At 43.0% G+C, this 19,221-nt stretch overlaps 1 protein-coding gene across 5 annotated transcripts in view; it reads right to left on the bottom strand.

The window, feature by feature from the left end:
- Positions 1-43: 43 nt before the first annotated feature.
- cdc42bpab (CDC42 binding protein kinase alpha (DMPK-like) b) overlaps positions 44-19,221 on the bottom strand; it is an 84,065-nt gene continuing 64,887 nt past the window's right edge. The window contains exons 19-43 of one of the 5 annotated variants that reach the window (XM_041975157.1): positions 18,226-18,350; positions 16,866-16,971; positions 16,603-16,751; positions 16,408-16,499; positions 15,815-15,891; positions 14,144-14,182; positions 13,582-13,701; positions 12,050-12,133; positions 11,819-11,924; positions 11,571-11,707; positions 11,289-11,428; positions 8,688-8,769; positions 8,293-8,512; positions 8,020-8,082; positions 7,663-7,916; positions 7,465-7,589; positions 7,166-7,380; positions 6,861-6,958; positions 6,597-6,681; positions 5,854-5,977; positions 5,651-5,768; positions 5,305-5,407; positions 5,064-5,221; positions 3,404-3,478; positions 44-2,633 (exon numbers count right to left, since the gene is read on the bottom strand). In XM_041975157.1, the coding sequence (XP_041831091.1) occupies positions 2,502-2,633; positions 3,404-3,478; positions 5,064-5,221; positions 5,305-5,407; positions 5,651-5,768; positions 5,854-5,977; positions 6,597-6,681; positions 6,861-6,958; positions 7,166-7,380; positions 7,465-7,589; positions 7,663-7,916; positions 8,020-8,082; positions 8,293-8,512; positions 8,688-8,769; positions 11,289-11,428; positions 11,571-11,707; positions 11,819-11,924; positions 12,050-12,133; positions 13,582-13,701; positions 14,144-14,182; positions 15,815-15,891; positions 16,408-16,499; positions 16,603-16,751; positions 16,866-16,971; positions 18,226-18,350 (3,027 nt within the window). In that variant the 3' untranslated portion in view covers positions 44-2,501. Of the gene's footprint in view, positions 2,634-3,403; positions 3,479-5,063; positions 5,222-5,304; positions 5,423-5,650; positions 5,769-5,853; positions 5,978-6,596; positions 6,682-6,860; positions 6,959-7,165; positions 7,381-7,464; positions 7,590-7,662; positions 7,917-8,019; positions 8,083-8,292; positions 8,513-8,687; positions 8,770-11,288; positions 11,429-11,570; positions 11,708-11,818; positions 11,925-12,049; positions 12,134-13,581; positions 13,702-14,143; positions 14,183-15,814; positions 15,892-16,407; positions 16,500-16,602; positions 16,752-16,865; positions 16,972-18,225; positions 18,351-19,221 lie in introns of all 5 variants that reach the window. The other 4 variants (XM_041975156.1, XM_041975159.1, XM_041975158.1 and 1 more) reach the window with 4 other exon arrangements.

The raw sequence follows: 19,221 nt of genomic DNA, 5'->3' as shown, positions 1-19,221 counted from the left end.
GCATTTATGGAAACATGAAATGACCACACCACCACACAGGATGTGTATTTGTAACAGCCCTCCGCTTTATTGAAATACATCGGAGTCAGGTTAATATAATGAGTTCTCCACATAAGTGTGGCAGCCAGTTCCATACATTTTTTTGTTGTTTTGTCTTGTTTTGACCTTACACCTTAAATATCTTTGTGCAAAAAAGAATCTACATCGCCTGTAGTGGGTTATCCTCAGTAAAACGCCCAAACCGTCCAAAAAAAAAAAAAAAAAAAAGAATAAACCGAAAACAAATGATTACATCTATAACATGCAAAACTGTACAAATTATTACAAAGCAATCCTAGAAAAAAAGTGTAATATGATATGAAAGAGCAAAATAATAAAGGTACTGTGGATAAGACCTCACTGAAATGTAAAGGCGTTTGAATGTTCGTTTAGATTTTTCTCCATGTAACGTGGACCTCAGCCCTCAGACGACCTTTCACCCCTGACACAGGTCACCTAGTCTAGTCCTCACAACCCGGGTCACCTCGACTCAGCCAGATTTCCTCGTTCACGCCTGCCGTCCATCAAAAATTAATCGGTTCGGACATTTCCTGAGTTTCCCTTCCTGTCTGCTTAAACATCTGGGATCAGCTCATCTAGACAATATTAAAACATCTGGCTAAGACGGCTTCCTCAAAAAAACTCCTGCGGGAGTTTCTAGCTTTAAAAGTTTTCTAAGATGTGGTTTGCAAGGAATAAAACCAGCTCGGAGCTCCTAATCTCTTCATAAAAAAAAAGGGGGGTGGGGGGGGGGGGGGGGCAACATGGAATGACTAATTTGCTGTGTATGAACGGGGGAAGCGACAGGAATGACCACACAAGTGCTAGAACTTATGTCTTCCTTTCAGCATCTAAACATGCAAGATCTGCAGCACAACTTCATTATAACCACATTTATACACAGTTCCTTTATGGTTTCCTGCTCCACGAGTGGTTTGTCAGGTAAATTTTAACCTTTAGGTCCAATGAGATGCAGAGGTTACAGGGTGTGAATATCCTGCTTAGTGCTCCAGCTTCGTTCATTGTGCCGCCTTTACAGCTTTTAAGTGTTTACATTCTGATTTTTAGTGTTTCTCTTCTAAAGTAAGAGCTTTTAAATATTTTAAATGAACAAACCGTCAAAACGTTCTCCAGTATAAGCGAAGGCTGAAAAAGAAACTAATAGTCTCCCTCTTTTTTGTCCATTTTTTGGTTAAAAATCAAGCTTATGGTACCACAGCCGAGTAACACGCGCACACACAGCTGATTAGGACAAGGCATCTGCTGCATAAAAACACCACCTCTGTGTGCGTGTGGAGATAAATGAATGATATCAGGCGTGTGATAGATGCAAGTGTTCACTATACAGTATAGGCAGTAGTGTCATCAGTTTAGGGGGAAAAAAACAAAATAAACTAAAAAGAACACGCAATGTGTCAAACATATAATATAAAAACAAACAAATGTAAAATTAACTGGTTAAAAAAAAGACAAAAAACAATGAAAGTGGTTTAAATGGCTTTTGAGTGTGAATACAACCCCCCAAAAAAATAAACCACTCGAAACAAAAGCAGGAATTTTTTTTTATTTTCCTGTGTAGTTCTCTATAGTATTTTCCTTATCATATATTACTCTCTACTTTGAACCTATATACATGGTGGTGATGGGAGTCTGTGAGCCGGCCGGTTTGGTTGTGCAGCAAAGTCTACGCTACGATGGAGGACACCTCCCTGGCTGCCGGATGATGTCACTCATATTGAACCAATGAGGAAGAGAGTGGCACGGTTGGATTTGTGACGTCAGGAGAGCTGCGTGCCGGATCAAAAATAAAGATATAAAGTCACTGCACTTCTCAGGAGCAAAATAAAAATAATTATAATTAAAAAAAAAAACTCCTTTTTTTATGTTTTCATAATTTCTTAAATTTTTTGCAGCACCCGAAGAGAAAGCGACTTGTGGGAAGTGAGGAGGGGGGGCTGTTAAACCCATCGGCACCTTTCCTTGTCTAAGATTGATAAATAAATTAAAATTGTCCCCTGAAACCCAGCTGGTCCTATGTACAAGTACAAATCATCTTCTCTCAATAATAATCCTTTTAGAGTCTCTATAAATGGGGAGTGGGGGCGATGGTGTTGGGGGGGGGTCGTGTCAGCGCAGCTCGATGCTTCAGTCGACAGTGAAAACGAGAGGTTGTCTCCTCCTGGATGAACACATGCTCACTAGCTGGCGGGTGCCTACAGCATCTCTAACACCCACTAATTTATAACCCCTCCCTCAGGATTTCCCTCAATCTTGTTGTGTTTGCGCCCCAAGGGGGGTTGTGAAGTGGGCGAAATGTCCGTCTGGAGGGAGCGGGCAGGCTGTAGGTGCAGTTCTCTGGGCTGTGAGGCAGCGGCGAGGGGGTGGGGTGGGAAGGAGTTTGAAGTCCTGTGCTGTTGGTCGGATGGGTGAGAAGTTGACGGGTTGATGAGGGAGGGGGGCGTTCATGTGTCCCAGCCCATCCTATCTGTGCTCTCCAGGGACAGGGACTTGGTTTTGTGTGGGGATGCCGGACTTGGGGGGCTGCTGAAGGTGGAGCTGTTGGAGGCCGTGGAATGACGGGGGGAGTCCGAGTCCTGGGAGGAGAGAGAGAGAGGAAGAGGGAGAGGATTGATTCTGGTTCATGAAACTGATGACATCATTAAAAACATGACTCCTTCCGCGGTGCAGGAAGCTTTGCTACAACGTGCATCGCTCTTCATCTCTGCAGGGACGTCGTCTTCCAGAAATAATCAGCTGGAGGGAAACAAACTATGCAGGCATGGCGGATGAAAGGGGGGTGGGGGGTGGACTGTACTCACAGTCTGAATCAGAAAAAGACAAATGGATGCAGATTGTGTTACAGTACACAGGATGTGAATCTCTTCCTGATTCCTCGGGTTTTATCTGTATGATCCTGTTTCCAGGTCACATCGTCACACCGTTCCCCTGAGGGTTGTTTCAGTGATGGAGCCATAAATAATCACAGCATGCAGATTTTGTGCTTCTACCACCTCGTTTCCAACCAGTTTTATTCATCCTCTGGTTGGAAACGTGGGCAGATTGTCGGGGAGCGGCATGGAGGCAAACATGCTCTGTGATTGGCTGGGTGGGCAGCAATGGGAAGCAGCGTTGCACCGTCCAATCAGCAACCAAAGATAACGACTGACTGGTGGTGCAGCTGACGCTCGGGTGAAAGATGCAACAAGTAAATCAGATGCTGCTGAGATGGTGCATCAGGGGGGGCGGTGATGAGGTGGGGGCAAAGAGTGGCAGATTTCTAGTAACTGTGTGTGTTCTCTGTGTGTGTGTGTGTGTGTGTCACAGTGTTCTCACTCGTGTGTTTGGTGCAGTCTGAAAACATTACCTTCATCTTACTAAGCAGGGTCCTTAAAGCCCTTTTCAGATCGGGGGTCTTCTCCGACGGTGAGACTGCCTGCCACTGCAGAGGAGAGTTCAGACTCAGCGCCCAGCCCACAGACAACATGCTGGGGTGGGAAAGGAAGGGGGGTGGCAGGCGGGGAGCGAGGGGTACAGCTAGGTGGAGGGAGGCGAGATATGGGGCACAAAATGGAGCTGAAGGCATCCAGGACTCATGGGGCCAGAAGGATGAGGAGCCACAGGACGAATGGCAGGCAGCTGGAGGGTGGATGGGTGCGTGGGCGGGGGTAGACGTTGCCATTGACACTATCTGATCTCTGCAGGATGACTAACAACAGCTCATTCTGCTGGAGTTTAGGTTTAAACGTCCTTCTGATATGATGGAGAGGAATTTACACTATACTGGGAGAACTACATCACCAGTGAGCTCTGAGCTTACTGGGAGCTAACCAGCTGGCTGGGCTGGTGAAGTGAGAGGCCTTCAGATGATGGGATGTTTGTGACTGATGGGAAAAGGGAGCAGTTTTTTTAAGGGAGTCATTGGACTAACTTACACATTCGGAGGACAGACAAACAAACATGATGTCTGTTCATACAAAGCTGAATAAATCCGACCAAACACACTGAATTAGTTAGTAACAGTTGATCAGAGGAGGTTAGTTTGTTTAAATCTTATACTGTTGGAAAGTCTGTTTATTTCCCTTTGAAATGGAGCCACATTTCTAAGCAAAATGCATTTGTGGGATGAGCAGCAGAGTTGAGTATGTGGGTTGTACCCATGAAAACCCACCCACTCTGGTACCAACAGTAAAACCAAGCTGATCCTACAAGTGTCGTCTACCAACCGGAAAGTTGGTGGATTGAGTCCAGGCTTCCCCTGAAGTGTCCTGAACCCCCCGTTGCCTCCCGGGGTATGAGTGTGTGCTAGTAGAAAGCACTTAGTATTAGAGTGTGTGTGAGTGGGTGAATGTGACACATAGTAGTGCTGTAATTGGTCAACATGTGACTAGAAACAGTCCGTTTACATATAGTTCAGTCCCAGACTGGATAAACAGAATTGCTGCTGGTTGCAGAACCTCCAAATCTCTCTGCATTGAGATTTCCTCCAATGAGGAAAAGCCTTGTTTTTCCAGTGAGGGAGATCCCACACCATCACACTGCCTCCACCAAAGCATGTTACCCTTTCAGTGCGGCAATCGGCATAATGTTCTCCACGTCTTCTCCACACTTTGACCATATAATCCCATCTGACCCCTGTAGCAGGATCAATGCTCGTAGCGGCTGATAATCAAACACCAGGGTAGCAGCACCTGGGATACCAGAAGCTCAAAACAAGAGTCAACAGCAGATTAAACTGCTCGGTAGAGAAGATTAGAAGGTTTTCATGGGTGCAACACACATACTCAACTCTGCTGCTTGTCCCACAAATGCATGTTCCTTACAAATGTGGCTCCATTTAAAAGGGAAATCTAAAATACACTCAGGTCCAGATTGAAAGGCCACAAAGAAATCATGTTTATACCAAGTTTTAAATCCCAAAAAAGCTGATAATCTAATAAATCATTTAAGTTGTGGTTCTGTTTAAAGAAGCAGTGAAATGAATTTGATGTTGGAGCTGTATGTTCAGGTTTGGTGCATTCACTGACCTCTCTGTCAAACTGGGAGAGCGGAGCATCACCACAGTCCATCCCTCCTCCGGAGGACAGGGAGCTCTCGGAGGGAGAGGTCATGGTCTGGCGTTTGGACCCGTAGCTTCCTCCTGAAAGCTCGCGGCGCAGAGCGCTGCCGTTCTGAGAGGAGGAACCTGGACAAAGGGGGAGTTATGGAGGGGTCAGGAAGGAGAGGCTCTAAGATGTCTGATAACCATGTTGGGCTGCCATCACTCACGTATGCCCAGTCCGCTGCTGGCGCTCATGGAGCGGCCCGGCTCGCCCCGGTTCTTGGTGATGGATGGGATGCTGACCGACCCGCTGAATCCTGCACGGCTCTCCTGAACACGGACGTTCTGGTTTAAACACGCAGACAGCGAACATACAAGACAAGAGTGCAGCGTGGGGAGAGGAGTGAGGAGGGTGCACAGCTACAAACAACTTAACATGCACTGACTATGAAGTGAGGGTGAGGAGGCACTGAGGATGAAGGGTGAGGGGATTCTGCTTCTGTAGAAACAGCTTCAGGATCTTTCAGGAAGCTAAATGTTTGCTTATTTATGTGAGTGTGTGTGTTAATGTACCATAGGCAGGTCTTTCAGGATCTGGATCCCGTCCCCTGGACCCATGTGGGCCACATGGTTGAAGTTGGTGGGGTTGGAGATCAGCTTGTTCCTCATCTCTGGATCTCGCAGCATCTCTCTGGAGGAAAACCAGAAACCAGGAAAGCTGGTCAAGACACTGAAAATATTCAGTGTAAATCCTGCAGCTGTCTCAGGGACTCTACCTCCTCTGCTGAAGTCGCTCCTCTTCAGGCACCCTGAAGGAGAAGCGTCTCTTGTTGTTCATGCTGCGCACCATCTGCTTCCTGCTGTTGTCTGACGTCTCTGGGACGACCAGCTCATCCCCCTCTGAAAGACCACAAAGCAGCCAGAGGCGTCTTCACTGAGGAGCTAAAGTTTCACTTTGAACTAGACTGACTGCTCTGAAGAACAAGAATTCATTTATTTATGAGAGTGAAACCTGCCGCTGAGCAGCTGTACCATGTACCTGATGCTACGGCTGAGACAAAAACAACTTGTCTTGCTTTAATGTTTTGAAATAGACCTTTTACTGCAAAGGCTGTGTGTATTAAAACATAATAAAAAGTAATCTGGTTCTCATTGGGTCTTTTTCTAATTAAACTGTCATGAACTTCAACATCTAAGATGCCAAATGAGGCCTGGAAAGTCTGAGATGTATCTTCTGGGGTTTTTTCAGTTTCTCTGAACATTCAACGTCTGACCTTGAGCTGAACTTTCTGAAGATTTTCAGCTTTTGATGTTTTTATTTGTGAATAATCTTTCTTAGTACATAAATGTACTGTAAGCTGACTTGCTACAAAACTAAGGAAATAAAGCAGCACATTATTAAAACAGTCAACTCCTTACATTTCTATATGATATCTATGCTTTTTTAAAATATTTATAAGTATCAAAAAAGGAGGGTTAAATGTGTTATGGAGAATTTAAAACACTAAAGAGTTCTTACCAGCCATCTTGTTTCTAAAGTAGATGAGACGCACCGTTTCCAGCCCCAGCAGGTTCAGAGAGCCGTCCACATTCAGAGGTCGCACCTACAGACAAAGACATCCGTCATCAGGAAATGTCCAAAGATGTGGTAATCATCCGTTTTATAAGAGTATAGATCTGATTTTTAGTTGGATAAATTAATCTTTTCTCCAGCAGGTGGAGCCAGAGAGCCCTCCCCAGTTAGATCTCGGCTGCTGACGCTGCGCTATCAGTAGGCACCGACCTTCTTCAGAGGGATGGTCTGGATCCACTCCATGGTGTTGACGTCGAACACATCCACGGCGTTCTCACTGTACACCGACAGGTAGGGGGCGTTGTAGCCTGAGCAGAAGCAAACAGGTTGGCATCACCTTAAAACAGACACTAGAATTCTTTTTCTATTTGTGTGAACATTCACCAAACTATGAAACTGATGAGATAACTCATTATTCACTTCTTTAAGACTAAATAAAAATTTGTTACAGTATATACACATATATGAAATGTATGGTGTTTATCGGATCTTAACGGTCCAGCCTGAACACTTACAGGCGGCGTTGGGCGTGGCCGGCCACATGAGCTCCTGCTGACGCGACCGGCGGCCATGAGAGTCCACATACACCCCGATATAGCTGAAACACAGCAGCAGCTCCTTGCTGGAGATCTCCACGGCACACAGGGAGTTGAGGCTCTGCTGCGGGATGAAGGACAAGGTGTGGTCCTCATGGTGGAGCAGACTGACCGGGGACACGTCGCCATGGACACTGTGGAGGACATCAGAAACAATTTAGAGACAAATGAGGAATTAGATTCAGTTCTGCGGTGTTTAGATTCGGAGATAACGGTACCTGTAGCGCATGAAGCCGGACAGATAGCCCACATAAAGCCGCTCGCTGAGCAGACCCACCCACTGAATGGGCCCCGGGGCCTGAAGCTCCCGCAGGAAGCGGTGACGGGTTTTACTCTTGTTCACCTGCATCAGAAACAATTCTTTAACCTCTGGAAAGTTACAAATCTTTAGACGGGTTGGCTGGTGTTTGTCTCACCTCAAAGCAAATGATTTTAGTCTTGGTGACTGCGCAGAGGCAGGTGAGGGACCCGTTCCGGACCGGGCCGGAGACGATGCTCTGGCAGCCTTTTGTCTCGCCGAGCTTCTGAGGCTCGACCTCGCGGCCGTCCAGGGCCTGCGTGGGGAAGAGGCGGACGTGGCGGTTCCTGCCCGAGACGACTGCCAGCAGCTGCTCCTGAGGGATCAGGTGGATGTGGAGGACCTTTTTACTGTCTCCTACCCGAATTATTTCTGAGGACGGGTGGACAAAAAGAGGAAGACGAGAGGGGAAAAGCTAAGATCACAAATAAAAGTTGAAATGAATGATGATGAGATCATCTCAGGTGGATCTTACCGTCTTTGGTGACGTGTACAACAAAAAGGCCTTCCTCGTTGCCAAGGGCTACACGCTCGTGATCTGAAGACAAATTGGACATACGTCTCAGTGCCAGCAAGATAAAAATAAACCTTTTCTCTGATCTCTTCGATACAAAGAGAATAAAGACAAACTATTTTTTAAATAATGAGACAGGAGGACAGGATCTGTGGTATGATTAGTGGGGACATCTGTCCACTGCTTCTCCTCTCATAGTTTAAAGCTCGCTCTGTAAACGGCCTGGATGCCCACCTATGATAGCAGCAGACTGGGTGGACTTAATGAGGGGCAGGGTGCTGTCGTAAGCCTCCTTGGGGACATAAACAAAGCGATCCTTGAGCTTGTTCTTCTTGAGGATGCGGTGCAGCTCGTTGAGGAGGCCCACCCACTTGTTCCTCTCCTGGTCGCTGTCGGCCAGGATCAGGATGGAGGTTTTTTGGCTGCTGGAGGGGGAGAGCTGGGACGCCGTCACCTGCAGGAGGAAGGACAGGTGGTGGGTCATGTAAGGTATTTTTTGGTATATGCATCACATTTAGTTGTTGGTACATCTAGACAATTTCTCCTCACCAACTTATCCCTCATAAGAGAAATGTTACTGATGTTACTGCATTAAAACGAAGGAGCAGCAGATTATTAAGACGACTTACTCTGAATATACAGGGAATGTCCTTGCGGCTGGCGTGGATGACGTCTGAGGCCAAGACAGAACTGACTGAAAACTCTTCATCCCTGAGTGATGAAGGTGAGGAAAGGTTAGAAAATGCTGGAAGAACAAGCTGAACTTAAGCTGTCCAACCATCCAGGAGCCTGTAGCAGGATGACTGAGGTAACGTCAGGTTCAACTCTGGATTCCCAGAACAACAAAGCTTTTAACCAGATTGCATTGCCATGGCAACTTCTGCTGAACTGTGGCAAAGTTCCTGCAGACTTTTAAAGATTTGGAATAAATTAAATTTAATTAGAATTTATTAAACAGACTCGGGTCCATAAATACACACATAAAACAGGATAAAAGAGAGAGGGAAGAAAAAGAAACCACAGAAATTACAAAATGACAAAAGAATACCATCATCAGGATAATCTGATAACATTTCAGCCAGGACATCCTCAGTCTGGATGAGTAACAAAAGCAACTCTCAGAAAGATTTGAGTACTACAATGATAATATTTATGGATTCATCCAAATGTGGCATTAACTTAAACATCGAGTAGAATTGCTGTGAGTGTGAGTTATAAACATCTAGATGGCATTCCCTCCTCTGGGAGCCTTAAATATTTTCATTTGTTTAATTTTTTACATCAATCACTGAACGATAAAAGATTTCCTGCTGTCTTCTCCTACATTTATTGTGGGATCAAACTCAGATCAAACTCACCAAACTGCATCAAATAATTTCCATAGGTTTATATTTCTACACAAATTTTTTCTTGAAATGTTCTCAAAATGACCTAAAGCCACTGGACAGCCACAAGGCAAGTTTGTAGTTCAGAAAAATTAACTTACATTTAGAATAAATCCACTGTTTTTAATTCAGTTTTGTGTTTGCTATTAGGTGAAAATTAGTTTAAGCATATTTATTTTTAATGCATTTTCTTTTTACTTTTGTTGATATTTTTTTAATCACTTTAAGTTATTTTCTGTTTTATTTATTCTTTACTCATATTTGGCCCATTTCTTTGCCAGCAGGGGATTTATGGATATAAGGGATGTGTGTTTTTAGAGATATGAGGCTCCCTTTAATAGTTATTGTTCTTTATTTATTTATAGTAAAAATGATAATATAATATATAGTGCAGACCTGCCATAGGGTCACTGACCTGACAAAAACCCCTGAAGGTCCAACAGCCCACCCAGTACCCCCCTATATTTTGGTCAGATCCAGAATATCAACATGATCCGGGTCAAACAATGTTGGATTATAACATCCACCATGATGTCATCTTTTAATTATTTTTCTATTATTTATTTTTGCCAATGATTCTGGGTGTTATCTGATGAATTAGAAGCTCTAATGGCAAAATAATCCCCATTTCCTCATTGTAAAGAATCCTTTAAGACAACCCTGGATCCAGGCAGCGATCCGGATCATCCCCAAAACCTAATCACTTATTCCTTATTCCATTTCTGAGATTTCCTGAAATATTCATCAAAATCCATCCATAACTTTTTAAAATTTTGTCACCAACAGACAGACAGACGCTGAAATGCTCCACAGGTTTAGTAGCATTAGTAAGAGCTGCGCTGTGAACTCGACCCGTCATGCTCAACAAGCTGCAGCGTAACCTCAGCTGGACATTCTTACGTCTTCCTTCACCTCCTTCATGCGAGTCACATCGTCACGCAGGGTTACAGCATTTTAGCTAGCAGCCTTTTCTAGAATTATCCTTGATAGCGAGAACGATGACATGGAGCAACTTTTCTGAGGGTTAATCCCTTCAGTTTCCACCCTGTCTGCTAGAAGTTTACCTGGAATGCTTCAGGAGTGTCTGATGCACTATTCTCTCCTCCCTTCTTAGTTTAACAACGTTTTACCCTGGGAACCGGGAAACCTTGGCCGTACACACATTCCAACTTGCAGTCTTATTTTTTTCAGACTAAATTATCTCCAAATTAGTGACGTGCTGAAGTAGCAGAGGCCGCTCATTACCCATCAGACTTGTAGGTGCAGGTGTTGGATAAAGCAGCATCTAAACCAGACTTGTTAAAAAGAGTAATTGTTTATATACATACAGGTTTTAATGGATATATTTCATGAACTGATTGTGTATCAACATATACTGGTAGGCTTTAACCAGCGTAATAATCTGTCCCAACTCTAATAAAAAGAAGTAAAAAGATGATTAAAAACCATCCTGTGTTATATCCAACAGAATTAAGACTGATGAATCTTTCTTGTGTGCAAGACACTTATTTAACAAACGACTTAATGAATGATCATTTTACACATAATCTGTACTTTTTGTCCTCTTTCCTTCTTTCCTCGGCAGCAGCTGTGTTGTGATGCTAATCCAGCGTGTCTAGAGCGTCATAGTGCAGGCTAGTATCCCGGACCACGTAAAGAAACCCCGGACACGTTAAATCTGCTTTGTACCATAAACCTTGCCTGAACATGCAGCTGCAAATGCAAAATATTTGTATGAAATCTCCATCTTCTCTGTTAAATATTAGGATCAAAACACCAGAAAACAACAGAAATTCATTCTGAAACTTCAAAAAGTGAGCAGCTTTGCTGAGGAGCTTCTTTTACCTCATATCTATGACCTGGCTGACGATGACACTGGGTTGTGTTGCTTTCCCTTCTCCCAGTTCGTAGAGGAACAGCTTGAAGTCGCAGACGACCGCCATCGCCCTCTGCCAACCCTTCTTTACCCCTGTTGGTTTGGGCACCTGCAGCAGACACAAACGCTCACTTTAACTACAAAACAACCAGACCAGTACCAAGCATGGCTCCATCAAAAACCACGTTCACTTCACCAAGTCCACCATCAGCATCCACAAACAAGCTGGTGCTTTTTCTGATGGTACTCACCCTGACATGGCCTTCGTACGCAGTACCGATGCCTCTCTGCGGGTCGATGCCCAGCGGACCCTTGGTCTGGTCCTGGGGTACTGGACACACAGCTGGAGCTTTGTCCGCACAGGTCACATGGCAGGAGAAATTACACACTGAACACATGGAAACACAGGAAGTCAGATGAGGCTCCAATAGGTATTCAGTTTTTAAAACATTTCGTTTCATGACGTCTCTTTTACTTCAAGACTTTGTGCTTTTCCTACCTTCACACGTACAGCCTTGCCGAATAATTCCCACCATCAGGGAGGTGCACTGGTTACACTTTGTGGGCGTGTTGAAGGTCTTCACAATAAACTGATGTGCTTTGGGCTGCAGAGCAACACAGTCATTTATTACACATGATGAAATGTTTATTCTAGGCTCCGCTGTCTAGCAGAGAACATCTAGTAGAGTGTAGTACTAGTAGTAGTAGTAGTAGTAGTCCAGTGTCTAACCTTCGGTGATGAGCGTCCGATACTGCCATACCCTCCTGAACGCATGGTAGGGGTCTGAACGGCACGGGGAGGGTGGTCTATCAGCTGCAGAAGAAAACACAGAAACGTTGATACAGAGCCACCAACAAATCCTCGTTAACAGCCAAAGTTACAGATAAATAATTTCATTTATTTCATTTCTTAGTTTTTATTTTATATTATTTTAATTAAGTTTAATTTCATTCATATTTTTATTTGATTATTTTATTTTCATTTTAATCAGTTTTAAATGACTATATTCGATTATAATTTACTTCATTTTATTGTAATTTCTACTTTATTTTATTTTAAATTATTAAAATTTTACTCTATTCTAGTTTATATTATTCTATTTTATAGCTATTTATTTATTCAATTTAATTGCATTTTACTCTCATTTTGTTTTTCTATATTATTCAGTGTTATTTTATTGTCATTTATTTGATCTTTTACTTTTCTTATCTAAAGCTAAAGGAAGCTGACTGAAAGGTTGATTTAGAAAATGGTGGGTGGGTGTTTTTATTTTTCAGCTTGATTTTCCTGTTAATTATGTGGAATTCGCATCGACTACATGCGCTGTGCTTGAAGATTAACGTGACTAAATTAAACGAAACTTAAAAAACGAAATTAAACTTTATTTTGTTATTTTTCTTCATGTGTTTGTTTATTTGTACTTTCTTTAAGCTGTGTTTGGTTGTTTTCAGACTTTTACTTCTATGGTATGAATTACCTCATCAAAAACAACCCAGACTGATAACTTGTGGTCCACAGAGAGTAACGGATGCAAAAATAAAAAAAATAAAAATAAAACAGGAATTATTTCTGCCTAAACTTGAGGAATGAAAACAAAAATACAAAAGCATACAAAAAATACAAGGAATGAGAGCATGCTAGCACTTAAAGCTATCATGTCTGGATGGCAAAAGCAAACAAATCCAGTTTCTGCAGAATGAAAAGAAAGCAGACTTAAAACTATTCAAACTTTACAACCCAAACCAGAGACGAGCTGCTCAGAGAAATATATATAAATATTCGACCAGCATCAGAATGTAAAACTCGCCGTGACACGCACAGAAGAGATGTAATCACGAAGCCATGATGCAACCAAGATGCCGCAGGAATAAAAATAAATAAATAAATTAAAACCACAAGTCTCAAACAGTCTGAGAACATGCTGAGCTCAATTTAGCTTAGCATCTGCTGGCTTAGGTCTCTTCTCACTGCGATTCCTTGTATTTTTCCATAACTGAATTATCCCTAACTCACAATGGGTGGTTCGAGCCACAGTGTCAGCTTTGTGAGTGTTGTTGTAAATATCTGGAAGTATTTCATTCTTGTTCCACAACATGCCAAACATTCCTGTAAAGTTTCCAGGGTGGATTCTGGTGCTAAGCTAGCTGGCTAATCTTTAGTTTAGCAGTTAAAACTGCTTCAGTTAAAGAAGCAACTTTGTACTCTGGCTGTGGTAGAATAAAAGAAAGTGTGATTTTATGTAATAACAGACTTATTCTGACCTCTATAGGCTCCATATCGCTGGCCATGGAGGGTGAACGTGAACGTGACTTGAGGTGGGACTTGGGGTCGTCTTCCCGGGATGGAGTGTTGGAGGGGGTGAAATTATCCATGGAGTCCACCTAGGATGATACAGAAAGAAGAGGAAAACGTTAAAAAGAAGTCAAACTAGGGAGCCATATTTAGCACCCATGTTAACACAACAAAACTGTGGCCCAGATAACGTCAAAGCCAGAGAGAAACTGACCACAACCTTACTGCGCCCCCAGCTTTTCTATCACATCACTGCCCAGCGACCACACTAATCTAAAACACCCAAAGCATACCCGTACACCACAATCCATGCATCGCCATTCACCAAGGTGCAATTCACAAAAAGAAAACAACACCAGCAGGCAGCACACACAGACAAAACATTCAGAACCCAAACATTCATTAGGAATATTAAAAATGATCCCTCTGCCATGCAACCAGACAGCCACAACAACCACACACAAAGGACTCATCAGTGAGACGAGGACCAGGCACATTTAAAGACGGTGCAGAGCGCAGTGAGATGCTTACACGTCTGCCTTTGCTAGCTGGGCCAACGGATGGCGAGCGCTTCAGTGGCAAGAAGAGAGACGGAGAGTGGCAGAGACACAGAGGAGGGAATATTAGAAAGGCTAACACATATTCATACAGACTGAGACAGAAACTTGACAATGGGAGGAGGACTTTTTACATCAGGCAGCGATTCCCAACCCTTTTTCAATCTGAGGAGGTGAACATCTCAGAACTATGCAAGTAGGAGTTGTGATTGGGAAACACAGCGTCACAGCATGGTTTATCCACAAGGAGGAGGACAGAAACTACGAGGTGATGATGGAAAAATATACACATGGATATGAGGAAGGAGAAGCTTGAGAAAGTCAGCGTAGCACAGAGACAAGACCTGGCTGACTACGGAGCGAGAATAGGGACAAAAGTGCTGGAACGTGTACGTCCATGTTTAAAACGGTAACAAGTGCAGGTACAAACCAAATCTACAAGTATGGGTTCATTCTGCAAGTCGGTTTTACAAGTACAAAACATTTGTTCCACATTTTACTCGCCCACTCAAGAACCAATCAGATTTCTCTAATCCCTAACCAGTCATGGACAGCATAAAGATTTTCTGTCCACAATCGAATAAAAGTACCACTACGACCGTCTGACCAAGGCCAGTGCGACTGTTTTAGCCCCCCAAAGGTCGAAAGAAATCTCTACTGTAAGTTAATTTCTCTAAGGATTCTTAAACGTTTTATTAATCTATAAACCAAATAACATTTAGGGAGATACGATGGTTGGACAGCGTCAGCTCTGTGGGTGACTGACTAGGAATTGAAGAAATGTGACTGGTTCTAGTGTGTGATTGGTGTGTAACATGTGTGACACGTGTTTTGTATTTGTAAAACTGAAAAGTATCTTTGTAAAATTTATTTGGATTTTCATACTTGCAGAATTAATCCCTACTTGTAAAATATACTTGTATTTAAGACTTGTGAAATTTAATTTTATTTTAAGATTTGTACTTAAAATTTACTTTTATTCTTAACCCTGTAAAGCCCGACCGCCCTGCAAAAAATGGGGAGAAAATGATTTTTTTATTAATCTGACATCTGAACTTGTATGTTCAGACTTGTATTATGAAGGCCTCTTAAATATAACTTTATTTTAAGACTTGCAGAACTCATCTGTGCTTGTAGATTTGATTTGTACCTGTACTTACTGTTAAACTTACAAAAAGGGTGATACAAGTCCCAATAGCTCCATAGTTGACAGTCCTGTTGCTGATGTTCTATAACCACTAACCTACGAGGTCGAGCAAGCACCTCATGAAAATGGCTGGTAAACTGAAGTTTTCCTGAAGGATTTCAGTGAAATCTGTTCTTCCTCACACAGACACACACTCACAGACACATATACTCGCAGTTTTTCTTATTAAGTTGCTCAAATCCTACAAGGTTCAGCTACTGATACATGGGTACAAACACACATGGACCTCCGTCTAACCAAGATTAACTTACATCTTCCCAAAACTCAATTAAAGAGGATGAAGATGAGGAATAAGAGTCCTGATGGACCGGAATGATGCAACGAAAACAACCAAAAGCAAAATTAAGAACAGAACAATGAACAAAAGCATGAAGTTTAATCTCAGGCAGATATACGATTAGGCCCCCGAGTGGATTTTTTTTAGGTGAAAAAACTTACATCAAACTGGTCAAGGGCAGAGGTGGGGGCGTTAAGGAAAGCCAAGAAGGAATTCTGGGAATCCTGGTGCTTGACACCTATAGACACAAATAACAAAACCGCAGTTAAGTATTAAAACATCAAAGGGTGACTTAAACAAACTGAGTCACAGGACTTGTTTTTGAGAACTGGGGGTGGGTCCATATGACCCATATCAGAGCTACTCAGTTCGGTCCTATGAGGGCTGCAGCCCTCCAACGCACCTGACTATAATTAAAAGAATCCAACAGCCTATGAAGATCTGCACAATGACTCATTCATTTGAGTCAGGTGTGTTGGAGCAGAGACACATGGAAAACCTGCAGGGCATCGGCCCTCTGTGATTAGCACTGACCGATATGCAGCAAAGATTTTATTTCTCAAATAAGGATGTTGATGCAAACAACTCTAATCTGGGTGCTTGATTGTGGTATAACTCTTTATTCTGTTATAATCTCTCAGGAAATGTTCCAGTGTGCAGTGTGTGACGACTTTAAACCTTCATCCACAAGACTGGATGTGTGTTTTGGTGCTGCATTAGGACCATTTCAACTGTTGTGTTTGGCTATGCTCGCCTCTTCTCATTCGCAGCTCCTCCGTCTCCTTTTTCAGCCGGTCGATCTCAGACAGGAGTTCCTGGTTTTTGCTCTCCACCTCCTGCAGTTTGCTGGCGGATCACAGACGATAAGACGTCAGATCATGTTCATCCAACTTTAAACTCTCTCTATGGAAGTTTAACATCTTCAGCTGTGAGAATAGCGCGTCCGTACCATTCTGTGGAGATGTTGTCGGCTTTGACCTTGTTCAGTTCGTCCTGGATGCACTGCTTGGCTCTGATCTCAGCGTCCAGAGCTGACTGCAGCTCGAGGCGAGCGGACATGTCCAGCTTGGCAAAACGTCGCATCTTCCAGGGCATGTCCTGGAATAGAGCAGGGAAACAAGTGCTTAAGGAAACATCCAGTAATGACATGGCATAACATGGGCCTCAGTAAGACCTGCAGCAGATAAACTGGTGTGTGTTTGTGTATTTTACCGTGGCCCTCGCTCCCAGGCTCGTATTTCTTAGTCCCTCTAGCTCTTCAGTCATCTTAGTGGCCAGAGCCTGCAGGTAGCCCCGAGCATCCTTCTCATCACTCACCCTGCAGAACACACAGGCACACACACACACAGCCAATTACATGTCTGTGAATGACTTGCAATAAATTTTACTTTATATCTTTATGCATTAATTCTACAGTCCTAATAACTGATGTAACCCAAATAAAGTTTATGATTTTATCAAAAGCTTGTTTGCAAACTAAGACATCTGATGGCACACTGACTGAACGGGTGACCTCCCATACAAATATCTGTCAGCTCTGGTAGTTACAATATTCACACGGCCAAGTAGATGGTCTTCAGTGTTCCCCAGGCTTTGAAAGACTTCAATAATACAGCGTTTTCCTACATCGCACATGGAAAAATCTCCCAAAAAACTATTTAAGCTTAAACTCTTAAATTTCAATGAGGGGGGAATGTCATTGTATCATTTAAGATACTGCATGAATAGCTGTCTTATGTGTTTTATACAGTGGACTTGGAATGGCTGCTCCCTTGGCCACGTTTCCTTTGTAAAAAAGATTCCTAATCTCAATGGGACTTCCTGGTTAAATTAAGATAGAATAAATAAATAAGATAAAATATTTGAATCATCAGTCCTGCCTCGTTTTCTGCTCCAAACATATTTGAACCTTTCTACAAACATTCTTCAGCAGAAAGACGCATACATGTGGCAACAAAACAGGATTGATGACTAAATGACGGGGATGAGGGGAACTGGGGTTACAATTTAAAGTATTTTGTGTGCACAGATCTGCTTAATTTGGACAAAATCAGCACATTAAACATCGGGAGAAATAAAAAGATAAGATGTAATAAAGTGATTGCAGTGGCATTGCACCGCCACCAGAGGGCAACACTGGTCACTAAATTTGTATGTGCATGTCTGGAATGTGCTGCGGCCACAGCGCCTAATGTGTGTTTCTGTGGCTGTATTGTGTGTGTTTTTCTGTTTGTGTGTGTATGGTATGTGTGCTATGTGAAGACTTCAGACCCGTCCAACAGAGGAAGGCCGAGCAGCTGGCGAGGTGTCAGCTGTTATGGGAAATGATCTGAGAGGAAAGGGAGGGTTGAGTAGCTCTGAGATCTTCAGGAGGTATGCAAGACATGCTGCAGCTTTACTGTAAGGAGGAACTCAATATGCCACAAGACTAAGTGTGTGTGTGTGTGTGTGTGTGTGTGTGTGTGTGTGTGAGAAAGAGATAGACATCTTTTAGTTTGTAATATATCATGAGTGGAAAAGTATACCCCTCAGGCATTACTTTGGGAAATTTGAGAAGATTGCTGCATCTTACCATTGGATGATTTCAGTGATCTGGGCCTCCCAGTGGGCCACGCTCTCTTTTTTATCAGCCAGCTCCCTCATCTCATCCTCCAGCTGCCGGTTGGAGCTGCTCATCTTCTCAAACATGCTGGTCAGCTGAGCGAACAAACATACAAGGAAAAAAAAAAAAGATATTTAACACAGTAACTTGTTCAATAACACGTAAAATCTATCAGACTAGTGATGAAGACAGATTTCATGAGTCCATGTTCAGATGCTTCACACAAAGGGACCACAAAGAAGCGTTTGACTCATCTGAAAAGTGCTGCAAAATCAGAGTTGTGACGAAACCTAATGCTGAAGCACCATTACAGGTCTGGAGCTGCCTCGCTGTTTGCTGGCACGCCTCACTTAGCGGGCACGTTTCTGCTGTCTGATCACGACGGAGATGTGACGAGCCCCGACAGTAATTTAACGCAGTTTTGCAACAGATGTTTGGAGGGGGTGTGAGGACAGCCGAGCTCATAAAATAATGTTTTATACCACTGAAATAAACATAAACATGCTGAAATAAGCGTTGCCTTCTTTTAGCAGAACCATAACTCTTTGGTTTTGTTTTCAAACAGCAAAGATTATTAATGGATTTACACAGAAGTGATTAAACATCTGGAGAGTGTCTTTCAAAATCCTGCTTTCATGCCCAGACATAATGAAGAAAATGCACCAGGTGTGGAACCATCAGAAAGTGGGAAAGCTTAGCAAGGCCTAATGATATCAAGTCAGAAAAAAGAGGTTCAGACAGAGAGACACATTTTTAATTTCAGTGTGTTGTAATTATGGGGAATCATCAGGCGTAAAAGAAATGTTTGGCCATGCTTAATCAAACTAAAACATTTAAAGGGTGTAGCATTTAATTTATTAAAGTAGTTCAGGTCCTTTGACCCCTGTCTCGGGTCTTACTGTGTTTTCAGACATGTTTAGGACAGGCAGCATCTCCATGTCTTCTCTTCCCTCCTCTATATAAACC

This window comes from Melanotaenia boesemani, chromosome 22, assembly GCF_017639745.1.
Source record: "Melanotaenia boesemani isolate fMelBoe1 chromosome 22, fMelBoe1.pri, whole genome shotgun sequence".
NCBI classification, from domain to species: domain Eukaryota; kingdom Metazoa; phylum Chordata; class Actinopteri; order Atheriniformes; family Melanotaeniidae; genus Melanotaenia; species Melanotaenia boesemani.
The sequence above is the reverse complement of the archived record's forward strand: the minus strand, read 5'-3'. Positions and strand labels throughout refer to the sequence as shown.